The sequence below is a fragment of the Suricata suricatta genome, chromosome 12, assembly GCF_006229205.1.
Source record: "Suricata suricatta isolate VVHF042 chromosome 12, meerkat_22Aug2017_6uvM2_HiC, whole genome shotgun sequence".
Lineage (NCBI taxonomy): Eukaryota > Metazoa > Chordata > Mammalia > Carnivora > Herpestidae > Suricata > Suricata suricatta.
The window spans coordinates 74,770,418-74,783,832 of NC_043711.1; the positions used below are offsets into that span (position 1 = coordinate 74,770,418).

Consider the following 13,415-nt stretch of genomic DNA (forward strand, 5'->3'; position numbering starts at 1 on the left):
TATCCAGGTTAAAACCATGCCAGGGTGAGCACAGAGCCCAGACAAGCACGAAAACAGATGACAGAATTTAATCAGTTTTGAAAGGTGATCCTCCAAAATTCAGAAACTGATACATTTTTTAAAGCCAACTGTAAAAGGACTCAAGGATTCCTACAGAATAGTCACTGCAGATTCAAAAGATTCCGTGTCATGGAGTTAGTTATGACACTTTTTCTCAAAATGAAGAACATGAGCCAAAAGGTCTGTAAGAATGTAGAATGTATGTAAGAATATTGTTTCTCAAACGAGCTGCCAAGGTCAGAGTCCTCAACTAAACTGAAGCTGAAAATACCATCATCTAGACATATGTAACATATATCACATATTTTCATATGTTTTTATACATATTACATGTATATATTTACGTTTGTGTATAGTTTATATACATATAAAACACGCAAGAGAAGATACTTGAGTTGATACCATTGAAAACCATTTTAACAAAGAAAATCAGAACCAATGAACCAGAAAAATTGAAAAGAATGGACTGCATTGCCAAATGGCTGGAAACTCTTGTGCTATAATCTCACTCTCATCTAGAGTATTTGGAGATGAGAAAACATGGTTATTATTTCTTAAGATGTTAAGACAGTGCACATTGTCCCTCCTATCCATGGCAAATGGGGGGGGTGAAAGATGGCTGGAGGACAAAGATCATCCTGTCCTCCAAAGTCAGTTCTAATACTTAGTGATTCTCACTCATGCAAAAGCAACAGGCATAGGGCTGAAAAGGAATGGAAAGATTTTTAAAAGTGGAAGGAGTAAAATATAACTGGCATTAATTTAAAAACATGATCTACATAATCTCAAGGCAAGGGTTAAATCTATCACAATCAAAATGTAACTACATCCATGGTCATCTCAAGTTAATTCCTGAGAATCTGATTGTAACAGTCTGTTCCTTTATGAGCATGCGATTTTTCCAGCCAATTCCAAGGCAAGGCTAAAAAAGATTAGAACCAGGCCTCACCAATCACAGCAGGATCAGAGGTGACACAGAGCCCTAGAAATTGACCTAAAAGACTTCCTGTAAAATAGTAGGGAGTTGTGAGTCTCCTGGCCATACAGACATACCCACCTTCCTTGGATGTGATTTCAACGCAGAGCGCAGCTCTGCCACTGTGAGAGTTCACTCTGAGTGGCCTAATTTGACTTCATTCTGCTTGGGCTTCTGTCCAATTGGCAGATGTCCTTGCAGAAGCTGATCTCAGACACTTTCCCTTTCTAATTTTTTGGCACCGTTGCTTCTGTTGCATGGGATAGCATCTCTGAAACTTTATCTTGGGTTCCCCAGGTTTTGCTTGTTTGGGAGCTTTGGTTTTCTCTTAAATCTTTCTCTTAAATCATGAACCCCAAAGACATTCATGTCAAACACTAAATCACTGGTAATTCTTCTGAGGCAAATATGAATTATCAAGTGACTTAACTTGCAAATTTCCAACCATTCCTTCCCTTTTCCCCACCTCCCTCCAAAATGAATAACTTCAGAAGCAAAAATGCAAACACGACGTAATCATCAGGAATGCTGTACAAAATGCACCGTTTTCTTGCAGGATGGACTTTATAAAATGAAATGCCAGAGCTCTGATATTTATTATCTGAAATAGGTTTAACATTTGGAGAATTGTGTTCAAACACATAACCTTGGAAAGAAAAGCAAGCTGATCAAACAGAGAATAGGCGGTGGGCAGAAAACATGACGGGCACAATTTTGCTGTGTGTTGGACAACTTTAGAAAACTGGAACCTTCTGAGCATAAAGAGCTCTCAGATGAGGTAAAAGTTAGATACAAATCAATTTAGAATTTTTCATGAGAGCCACTAGATATCAATTTTAAATATACATCACCACAATATTAATAACAAAGAAATCTTATGTTTTATTTAATACTTTGGCCAGACCAGCCCTTTGAAGGTATCACTACTTTGGGAAAGAACAACAATAAACCATCATTCACTTTCCTGCAGATTCATCATTTTCCTAATTATTTCTATTGGTCCTGCTTTATTCTCTCTGCAAAGTAAGGGGTAGGAAAGTGTTTCTATATTCGATCAGCAATGTCTGGTTCTTATCCAAATATTCCACCTAATAAGGACGTAAGTTCTCATGGATTGGACAACCACCCTGCAACATTCCTGAGAATTGAATAATATAATAATCTTGAAAGTCAGCAGAGTGGATTATCCACTTTTTTTCTGGACTTGAACTTGTGACCTTAACAGTAGCACTGCAAAAAAGCAAATGTGCTAAGCACTTTGCCAGAGTAACCTTCCATGTAGACTTTTCATCTTAAATACACACAACTGGAAACAACTACAATTTTTGGAAAATTATTTACAAACCCAATACTTCTTCTGATTACATATAAATACAAATTAGCTATCTTTCCTAAAAAGTGGTTATAATAGTAAATAAATACAAAATAAATCTGACCATTATACTTCATGTGCTGGGGTTGAACCCATATAAAATGTACAACTAAATACATTTTAAAATCTTTAAGGAATAATTCTCTGATTAAAATATTTGTTTTCCCAACTTCTTTTTGTAGATATAAATATATTTGCAAAATAGCTGTTTTCTCCATTCCATTCCATAAATAAAGTCTTCATTGGGAAATATTAAAGTGTCAACTTGGTTTTTTTTTTTTTTGCTTTTTTCTAAAATATATATATATATATATATATTTAATTTTATTTTATTTTGCTGTGCTAACGACACCCACAACCCTCCACAACCATGTCCTGATAGTTCTTTAATACGACCTTTTCATTTTCATCAAGGTATAGCATGGAGATAGCACTGAGTTCCGTTGGTACACAGCACGCCTTAGGAATTTTAGAATTAACAGAGTTGACCAACGTCTGAACAATGGCATGATTAGTGGAGTTCAGGTGATCTGCCAGGGGAAAAGGGCATTCCCCATGGCAATAAAAGGCATGGTACCCTGGGGGGGCTACAATCCAGTCATTCCACCCCACGTCACTGAAGTCCACGTACAAAGGGTGTCTCTTACAGCTGGACTTAAGGCGTTTGCGCTGTTTATGTTTTGCTTGGCGCTTTTCTCTTTTGTGGAGAGGGTGCCCTTTCCCATCATGGCCAAAAGTTACTAGCAGTGGCCTGATTTGTGACCAGCTGTGCTCATCTTGGTGCAAAGACCTGCTAATCCTGACATGTCTCTTGGAGACACCTTGGTTCTCTTCCAAGTGGGTCACCTCTACCACAAATCCGTGGTTGGCGAGTCCCTGTGCGGTCCACCTCATGACAGCAGGGGTGACGTCAAAACTCTCCCACCTGCTTGCGTTCTGATTCACCAACCTGGTGTCCAAAAGTCTGGTCATAGGGAACTTCAAGTTGGCTGTTGCAGGTTTTATAATTTCATAAATATTAATTCGGTGATGGAAACTGCTATTGTTTTCCAGAGTTTCCTGCATCTGTTCCCGAAAAACCTGAAGTTCTGCTGAGGTGATAAACTCATCGGTGGGGATAGAAGTTAAATTAAAGAAGAATCTCCGGGTTGTTTTTCCACTCATTTCTGGCAGTTCTTCCAAAGATTCTGATTTGATAGACATAGGTGGAAAAGAAGAAGAAAAAACTCATTCAGTAAAATAAGTAATGACAATCTGATGATATATGAGAATTTGCATACCACATTTCAGGGTTTGATTTAACCCATGTAAAAGTTTGCAAACAGAAAATAAAAACTTCCCCTTTTGATAAAAAGGAATCCTCTGTTTTCTGTGTGTTTATGTCAACACGTATACCAAGAAGAAAAACTTCACAAGTCATTGTTATGCTTTTAATCCAATACATGAATACTGCTTCCAGGTGGCCAAAATAATGGGGACATGGTGAAGCATTTCTTTGGAATTCACAGACTTTAGGGCAAAAAAAAAAGTCAGCACTATAGTTAGTAGAGGTCTAATGAGTGAGGATTTGAGGAAATTATTGCATTTCTTAAAAAGAAAAAGGCTTTAATGTCAATCCCTTAAGCAGTATTCTAAAACATTACTCTGCAATTTAGATGATTTACAAATCTCGATATACAGATTTCAGTTTCCTAATTAAAGAGTCTGAAACTCAACATCAACGATGACATTTTGCAAAGCACACCCTACTATTTTACTCCAAGTCCAGAGACAAAGGCATTTCCAAGGATCGACTTCTTTGGAAGCGTAAGGGTGGTACGAAGACACCGTAGTAATTAAGGCCAGACAATTTCAAGAGAAGGAACTTCCCAACTGTTGTCTGTTCTCTCACCTCCTCATGACCTCAAACACCAAATCTCATTTTAGATACTTTTGGGGAAAAAAAGACTCTCTTCTGTTTTTAATTCCGTTATCCTTTAAAAAGTAATAATAATAAATCTTATTAAAAACATACACCTACCAAAAGGGCACAAAACAAAAAAACTATGAAAATTTACAAAAATACCATTATGATATTTGTGACATAAGGGATAATCTCATCCTATTGCAGAATTAACATTCTATATCTATTATCATCATTTCAAAATAGCCATTGAAGTGGGCTATGCATAAAAGGTCTTTCTGATTTAAGATTGCTGAACTTAAAGTCTAAGGATTACTGTTTTCCAAGCAAATAATAAAATATCACATACCACCTTGAATGCTTTCATCTGCAAATCACCAAAGGTAAACATTATCACTAAATTGGCAGTAAATAGCAATAGGATTTGAGACATTTGGGTTTATTTTTTTCTAGCTTTACCACATTCTAGCCCTTTCATTGTCTAAAAACTTAACCTGCTTCATTCAGGATCCAACCTAAGTGCTACCAAAATCTATTTAGCCCTATCATTCTCATAAGAGGAAACCATATTTTTATTAACTTTATGGTTATCTTTCCCCTAAATCAGATAGCTAGCTGTAAGCTCGACAAAGAGAAATCTAGATGTGTTAGCAGAGGAGAATCACTTCAAATCGCTCACTTAAAGGTTCTACTTGTGTAAACCTTCATCATCAAAGCACCAGTCATCAAGGCAACCTAAGTGGAAGTGCTAAGTTCAAGAGGGACAGTTTTCAAGAAATTATAGAGTAATGCTTTAATGTGATACTTCTTAAATTTTAGTCTTCACACAGAACTCCCAAGATATCTGCAATCTCCAAATGCAGATTCTGATTCAGCAGGCCTGGGTGGGACCTGAGATTCAGCACTTCTAGCAAGCTCCCAGGTGAGGCGATGCTGGGAGCTCATGGACTACCCCCAGAGGGTCAAGATTTTAAAGGATGCTTTTCACATTCAAGTGTAAATTCCAGTGGTATTATTTTAAAGTGACTTTTGGTCAAATAATACAATAATGAGGAGAAGAAACATTAGTGTTGGCCCCAAGGAGTAAGACGTGAGTCCATGGGTGGGCAGCCAGGGACTCAGAACAGAAAGATCTTCCAAAGGTCATCTACTTGGGATGTGGAGGCTATCAGGCCAAGAAGTAAATCTTCCATGGCCCCCTGGTGCCTGCTAATCTACACCTGTTAGGAATACCTTTGGGGGGCCATCCACACTATAAATCTCACTCTAAGGTAACAGTACTTCAGGCCAGGCACTACAACCAATCAGAGCAGCGCTCTTCTCAGTAGCTCCAACAAGTATCAAGGATTGCATTCAGCTTCTTTCCTTCTTTCCTTTCTACTAATTCAGGAGCCCTCTAATGTTTTCACTGAAGGCATTTTTTCAGCAGAGAAGCCAACAGATGCCAAAAAAAAAAAAAAAAAAAGGCATGACATAAAAATCAGCAGTGTTCCCCAGATGTAATGACTTAAGACCAGATGGGGCTTGAGTTACTGACTTCTCTGATAACCAACACACCTAAGAATGCTCTCTTCTCTTTTTTTAATTTTTTTAAAATTTATTTTTGAGACAGAGACACAGCATGAGTGGGGAGGGGCAGAGAGAGAGGGAGACAGAATCTGAAGCAGGCTCCAGGCGCTAAACTGTCAGCACAGAGCCGGACGTGGGGCTCGAATCCACGAACATGAGATCATGAACTGAGCCGAAGTCAGAAGCTTAACCGACTGAGCCACCCAGGCGCCCCTCTCTTCTCTTTTAAAGAGGGAGAAGGAAAGGCAAACTATTCAGGGCATTTGCTGAACAGCTGTAATAAGAAGGCATCCAGAAAAATAACAATTGCAAGAAAAACTGAATCAAAATCCATAAATGAAAAAGAAGGAAGTTATGAACAGACACAAAGACACGGAGACATACACACACAGCCAGTGGATGATAATGAAGGGGCATTCACCAAGACTAGCATGAAAGACAGCTAAAATCAGTAAAGATGGGTATAGAAGAGGAATAAAATAGAATAAACCTCCAGAAGATAAATGTATGGCTGAATCATATAAAATTGCCACCATCTGACCAGATTTGACAGAAAAAAACAAACAGCAATTTCATTTTCCGCTTCAAAATCTCACAGGAGATGAAGCAGAAAAAAGGATATCACTTATCAACCTTACCAAAGGGAAGAATTGCACTATTAAACAACAGTAATGTGAAGTAACGTGAAGACCCTTCTCTGACTTTCCAGCTTCATCAAGAATCCCTACTTGTCCTTAATACAAAGGATGCCGTAGTGATGCCCCTGTGGATTCAGGTCACAGAGGCGAGTCAGAAGATCACAGAAAACTCCAAATCCAGAAAAGAACTGTTCATGTTTGGGAGACCTACCACCATTTCCCTTGATCAGCAAGGAATGAATTTCTTCTTGAGGGTAGAAAAATAAAAATCTATTTCAAATAAAGTAAAGTAAAGGGGGGGGGGGGAAGCTGCAAATCATCATACCAACCCTGGGGCTTTTGAAAATATAGAGTATTTACCTAAATAGGTGATGTATGCTTTTGTGAAGGCTTATATAGTTGTTAGTTCTCTGTAAATAACCCTTATTGAACAAGCTGAATTTGTTAATGGGCTCTGCATATTCTGGCCTATTTTAGACCTGAGTTCTTAAACCTCTAAGTTCTTATCTAAACATATGGAGCTATAGCTGCAAAAAATGTGGGGTTAGTAAAGAAAAATAAGGCACCAGTGACATTTGACCTCTCCTCAAAAAGTGAAGTTCTAACTTAATCATGTACACTGTCAATTATTCATCTACATCAAGATAACACAAAAGATGAGCCTGAGTTACCTCAGCCAGAGTGAGTTCCCTCTGGCTTCCTCTCCCCTAGACAAGGGGGAATATAGGACATAAGAGAAAGAAATCATCATAATATAATTAGTGTGCTTAATGCTTCTTGGTGCCATATCTGGCACTAAGATCTTTGACATAAATTATCTCACAGCAAATCAATTAGAGAGGAACTCTTACTATCTCCATTTTGGAAATGAAACAGTTGGAGCGCAGAGAGGTTATGTGACTTTCCTAAGGTCACAGAGCTAGTAAATGAAGAGCAGGGCTATGAGCTTGAGTCTACTGTAGTTCCCAAGTTTCTGGCCACTAGATGACACTACCTAACATGAGGCAAGAGTCAATAACTCAAGCAAAAGTAAAAGCCATTAGGGGAGTCTTTATATTTAATACAATAATAACCACAAGGTTCCTTCTCAACCAAAGGAACAGAAATATACTACCACTCAAGTATGGTGGAAAGAGGTAAGAACGAAAGATTAGGAAATTAAAATGGCAGGGCCCACTAGGACATACAGATCTTACTTGGAACCACTGATATTTCGCAGCTGCCTTTTTGTCCTAAAGAATGATAGCCAAAAAGTGACTTATTGTTATCTTTTGAGAAGTTTGCCACTCTCTTTGGACCAAAAAAGACCATTAACCTGAGGATGCTACAACAAATCAGGAAGGTTGGAAATCACTGCCCTTCAGTGAAAATGGCTAGAATAAGAAACACCACTTTCGAGAATATAAAATAAAGGCTAGAGAATTGACACACGAAGGAGAAAAAATATTTAAGATAAGACAGTTAACAGGAAACAATCTTTAAAAAAAAGATAACAAAAGAAATGGCAAATACAGGAAAAGTATGGTCATCCACTGACCATGACCTGGCTTCTGCCCACCCTGAACTCCAACACCTTTCGAATGATCATGTGCCCTCTTACTGTTCTCTGACTACTTGGTGAAATACACAAATGACAGTTAAAAAAAAAAAAAAAGACAAAATAGCTCAATGAGAAGGAATCAAGGAAGAATACCGAGGAACCTCTAAAAGAGCAGAGAACAGAAAATATTAGCATAAGAACAATCACTGGGTACCAGAGCCTCAATCTCCATGAGGATTTCCAGAGAGAATGCCTGTTCTACTTGATGGGGCCTTTCTTAACAACACTGAAACCCTGGGGATCCTAGGAAAAGCACATCAGGCGAGCATTGGTTTGTGGGGTGTACATGGCCAAATCTTTTGCTTACACTGGATATTTATGATACAAGTTCTCTCTCACAGGGTAGTGGTTGGATATATTTTCATGATAATTACATTTGTGGGAAAAAGGCTAATCTCTATTTGAAAGCCTTAGTCAAAAAAGCAGATAATTCCATTGTTTCAGGCAAAAAGAAGTCTGTGTCCTTCTGGGTCTAGAGAGCAAGCACATGGTCCTTCTATATTCCATCCTGTCAGGAAAGCATAGAGACTTTTTGCAGGGCCAATGAAAGCAACCAATTTCAATTGTTTTTAACTACAGTAAGCACAGAACACTCTTTCCAGTTGGAGAAGTGATTTTTCTATCCTCAGTGGCAGTAATGCAAGGTCTATGTGGCCAAAGCACTTTTTAATGAGTGAAAACAAGAAAATTATTGCAGCACTTGGGCTCTCCTGAGTGAAAAGTATTGTAAGAGGACTAGGCCAAATTTAATAGGAGAAATGGCAACCGGTAATTTTTATCTCACATTGCTTACCATGTGGTCCCATTATCTTCACACAGTGGTTGAGATCTGATACCCATGGTATCTCTTGTGTTGTCAGTTCACCAAATCACCCAGATCCCACCCACAAATAAAACTAACAGGTAATTCTTGGAATTGGGCCCTTACTCCTCTACCAAACAAATGCCCATTAAGGCTGCGTGAGCCAAGTTCTGCTCTTAAGCCAGCTGCCTTAATCGCATGGTTTATTGAAGATTTTTAGTGCTACACACAGCACAAGGATGTTTATAAAAAACAAATTCTGGGTTACACAAAATTGAAATTGGTCTTCAAAAAGTGCATTATGTGGTCTAATGGTGATATGCTAGTCATAACAAGAAAAGGAGTGGATTTGATGAAATCTGAGGCAAAAATCACTTGGGTTTTTTGTGTCATCTCACTGCATTAAGATCTGACATTACTGTTAATTGATTTTAAGCAGGTTGGTAACTTCTGTATTATTTTGCACATAACATTTATGCTTTTAAAGATATAAATTCTGACTTATACTCAAGCATGCTATTTAAGCTAAAATAACACTCAAATAATTCACAGCCTGTTCAGTTTTGATCAAGCCACTTTCAGAGGAAGAAGGCGAAAGGCACAGACTTCACTGATGGAATCCTGCAACTAAGTGTTTTCGGTGTCAAAGGACTTAAATGTTCCTCCTTTTAAATTACAAGAGGCACGCAATAGCGTCCTGGCCTTAAAAATAAAGTTCAGAATGATTCCAGGCTAAATGTCCAGGAGAGGTGGCTGAAATAGCTCTTCTTGTTACTTTTCTATGCAGAAAAACAGTTCTAATCAGCATCAGCTGGAAATGGAGAGCTGCATCTATGATCATCCCAAGGCTATGTTGACAGAACGTACAGGGTGAAAACATTTCTACATAGGACAACAGACAACTTCTGCTTCAGTGACTGACTCCTGAGAGCATGTAGGAGGCGATCTTCTGTCTTTCCCCATTGGATAGCCACCGTAAAAAGCACCTCACTTGGAAATGTGCTGGAAAATGAACGAATTATCAATTCAGTGTCCCCTTCAGAACATACAGCTGCTTTGATGAAGTACCTTTTGTTATGCAACTTGCCTTTGGGACTTCTTCCCAATGCCAAGTGCTGTTCTCACAAGCACAGTCACCCTTCACACTGGCAGAAAAGGCCTGGCTGTAACATTTCTTATTTGTTTACAGCAGATCATAGATTTCCACTTGAAAGTTACCACCTCGACAAGGCAAGAAAAAGGGAACCCTACTCCCAAGTCTCCAATAACCCGTAAGTGGCTGCTCTATGATATACAGCTTTGGACCATTCTCTAGTATTTGACGAAACCTGTTCTCTATTTGGAATGTATTAAGCCAAAGGGGCATTTAAAAGTGCAGAAAAAGACCTAAAGTGGAACATATTTGTAACTAATTGATCTAACTTGGGTACAACAGAGGTGAATAGCTGCTCTAAGACATTTCAAATCCACTAAATGTTTTTCTGATGAAACAAGCAGAAATATCCTACCTTAGGAAAACTACATCCAGAATCATAAAAGAAAAAAAATCCACATTTCAATGCACATGAAAAAAAAAAAAAACAAAAAACAGGCAGCTGCTGCAAAAGCTTTTATCTGAAGGCTTGCCTTGTCTTACCAGGGAGTTCATCTCAGATTTAAGCACAAAACAAGAAAGTCATTGTGGAAACAATAAGATTGATTGTGGGATTGATCTCCCACGGGGATTAGATAGGGATTCGAAATCTTCCAAACCAGGCCCAGATCAACTGTAAATTAGAAAGACTTTGGGGCCCCGGGCTTTGATTTTCCAATAGTATCTCCGAAAATTCTGCCCTTGGCTGTGTCTGGCCTGAAACTCCGGCTTAAGCAGGGCAAGCAGATTTACAGGGCAAGGACATCCAAACAGACTTAAAGAGATCCCAATCTGGCCCCCCTCCTTCTCGTTCTTCCCCTATGAAATTCTTGCACGTTTAGCTGACTAGGGGCATGCCTTTTGCCCTCATCTTCCCCATCACTTGATTTCTCTCCAGTTCCTGGAGGAGGAGTCGCTCTTTTGGCTGCAAGCCAGGAAAAGGGTGCGGATTTACCAAAGGGGAATCCCTGGCTCCCGAACCACACAGGCAGTGCGTTAAAGCCAGGTTCGGAAAGGTTCTTAAGAAGTCAAGAATGGAAACGTCTGCGGAGTCCTGGCCAAGCTGCCTTTCTAGGGATGCCAACACTCACTCAGCCCACGGTGGGGAGCTTTGGTAGGTGACTCTCCGCCCGCATCTCCGCCCCCACTCTCTGCTCCACGCCTCACCTTCGTGGTGGAAACTGCGCACGGTGTTGGCGAGGCTGGCTGCCCTCTCCAGCCGGTGGTCGGGGGCGGGGGCGCCCGGCTGTCCCGAGTGCCGGCGATACAGGTCCAGCATGTAGGGGGGCACCACGGCGTCCCTGCTGGGGGTGGGTCTCCGCTTCAGGCCGAACATGCTGAGCAGCCGCAACTCAAATTCGCTCAGGACTTCGTCCGAGGGCTGGGACGAGGTGCGGCCAGTTGATGCCGCGAACTTCCTCCGGCCCAGCTCGGGAATGAGGCCGGCTGCGCCGCCCAGGAGGACCTGGGGAAGCAGCAACGCTAGAAGACAGCGGGTCCCGGCCACCATGGTCGACCTGTGGACAGGGCCGACGTGAGTCACCGAGTTCCCCGCCCAACCTTCACCCCTTCCGCCCCCGCGTCCCCCGGCTCCCGCTCGGTCCGTTGCCTCCTCCTCCAGGGTGCCCACTTGGTTTGCAACACTCGTGGGGATACTTAAAAGGGGGATGAAGCTTGAACGTTAGGGGGAGAATGAGAAACCCCGAGTTCCTGAGCCCAAAGGCTTTTACTCTTCTATCCCACTCTCACCCATCTGACAGGATTTGCTCGCGCGCGCGCGCGCACACACACACACACACACACACACACACCAGAGTCAATGGCTGTCCCCTGTTTTCTGTGACACTGGTGCTGACCGCCAGTGCAGGGAGCCCGGGGAAGCCACCGCTTGGTCTGACACCTCTCCGTTCCCTAAACAAACCCAAACACATTGCCCAGCGTTTGCTCGCATATAAACACGCACTAATGGTGCATGTGACTTCCTTAGAGGCACAGTATAGAACTTCCTGATACACACACACACACACACACACACACAGAGTCTATAACTTCCAGACCTAGTTAACTTAAGGCCACAACTTCCGAAGCCACTTGCAACTTGTGGCCCCCACCTCTAAACCTCAGAGATGTGAGGACAGGCCACTCCAACCCCAAACCCCCTCTCGCAGGCAGTCAAGATACACAGGTTAATTATTTACATAACTCATAACTCCAGGGATATACGTCTATCAATTTACGTATGAGTAGAAAGTGACATTGAAGTACTATCCCCCTCGCATTCCTGGAAACAAACAGGGAGAACCCCAACTTCTAGTATTTTCCTAAATAGGACTTGGCTCTGAGTAGAGAGCAGGTCTTCCTGAGAAATTTGAAGAAGGGAGAAAAGAGGGCTATGGTAGGGCGTAAAGGTTGGCAACTAACGGGTGAAATCCAGGGTCCACCGTTTCCAAGGCATTTTTTTTGACTTTTTTTTTTTTTTTTAATCATCTAAGTGTTAACCGCCCTAATAAAATACTGAAAAGAGGTAAAGTAGGAGGGGCGGAAGACTGCGAGCCAGGAGGGCCAGGCTGACGGTCGCCGGGGGCGGTAGGATGTGGGCATTCCCGCAGGGGCTAGGCAGCACGTGGACCTGGAGGGGGTCTGTTTACGTCCGGCCAGGCCCGGCCCCCCGACGGGCTCTACTGCAGGGGCCGCCCGGGCCCCGCGCCCACCCCCCGCCCCAGCCCTGGGCCCACATCCTCTACCTTTAGGAGACCGCAGAACGTCTAAGAAGCACGCGGGGACACGTCCATTGAAAGAGCCTCCACATGGAAAAAGCTCTGGTCGAAGGACCTGGCACAGGGACCGGGTTCCCTTTCTTTGCCACCTCCTCCTCCCGGGTGCCGGCGGGGCAGTCCTTCTCCTCGCGCAGGGAGCGGCGTCTCGGGGTCGGGCCCAGCGGAGGAGTGGAGTGGAGCGGGGTTCAGAGACCGCGAGGTTGGGTCCGCCGGGGCAAAGGCACCGGCGCGAAGTGGGGAGCGCAAGCTATTCTCCCTGCAAGTTCAAGAAGTCTCCAGCCAAGTGCTGACACACAACAACAGCGAGCAGGGGGAGGAGTGCGGGGAAGGGAAGGGAAGGGAGAGAGGAAAAGCTGGTGCTGTCGTTGTCCTTAGGAACCAGCGCCCGCGGGACGCGTGGCCCCGCGCGGGGCCGGCTGCGGCACTCGGGGGGCGAGGGTCGGGCGCTCGGCGCTAGCTCCGCCTCGGCCCATGGCTCGGGGCAGCCATCCTGGGAGACGCCGGGTCCGGGCAAGGGCGCAGCGGCGATCTCGGTGCCGAGAGAGTTGCCCCCCCGCATCACTCTGCCTTGCTCCAGCGCACCCCC

At 42.6% G+C, this 13,415-nt stretch overlaps 1 protein-coding gene across 1 annotated transcript; it reads right to left on the bottom strand.

Annotated features, from left to right (window-relative positions):
- Nucleotides 1–1,594: 1,594 nt before the first annotated feature.
- BMP2 (bone morphogenetic protein 2) lies at nucleotides 1,595–13,169 on the bottom strand. Its single transcript, XM_029919044.1, has 3 exons — nucleotides 12,797–13,169; nucleotides 11,220–11,569; nucleotides 1,595–3,595 (listed from the first exon to the last, which is right to left on the bottom strand). Exons 2-3 carry the CDS (start codon nucleotides 11,560–11,562, stop codon nucleotides 2,751–2,753), a joined length of 1,188 nt encoding a protein of 395 aa, XP_029774904.1. The 5' UTR covers nucleotides 11,563–11,569; nucleotides 12,797–13,169; the 3' UTR covers nucleotides 1,595–2,750.
- Between the last annotated feature and the right edge of the window lie 246 nt (nucleotides 13,170–13,415).

Coding starts and splice junctions, on each gene's coding strand:
- BMP2 (XM_029919044.1), bottom strand. CDS start 11,562: ATGGTGGCCGGGACCCGCTGTCTTCTAGCGTTGCTGCTTCCCCAGGTC. Junction 3,596..11,219: donor GCGCAGTTTCCACCACGAAG/GTGAGGCGTGGA, acceptor CTATCAAATCAG/AATCTTTGGAAGAACTGCCA.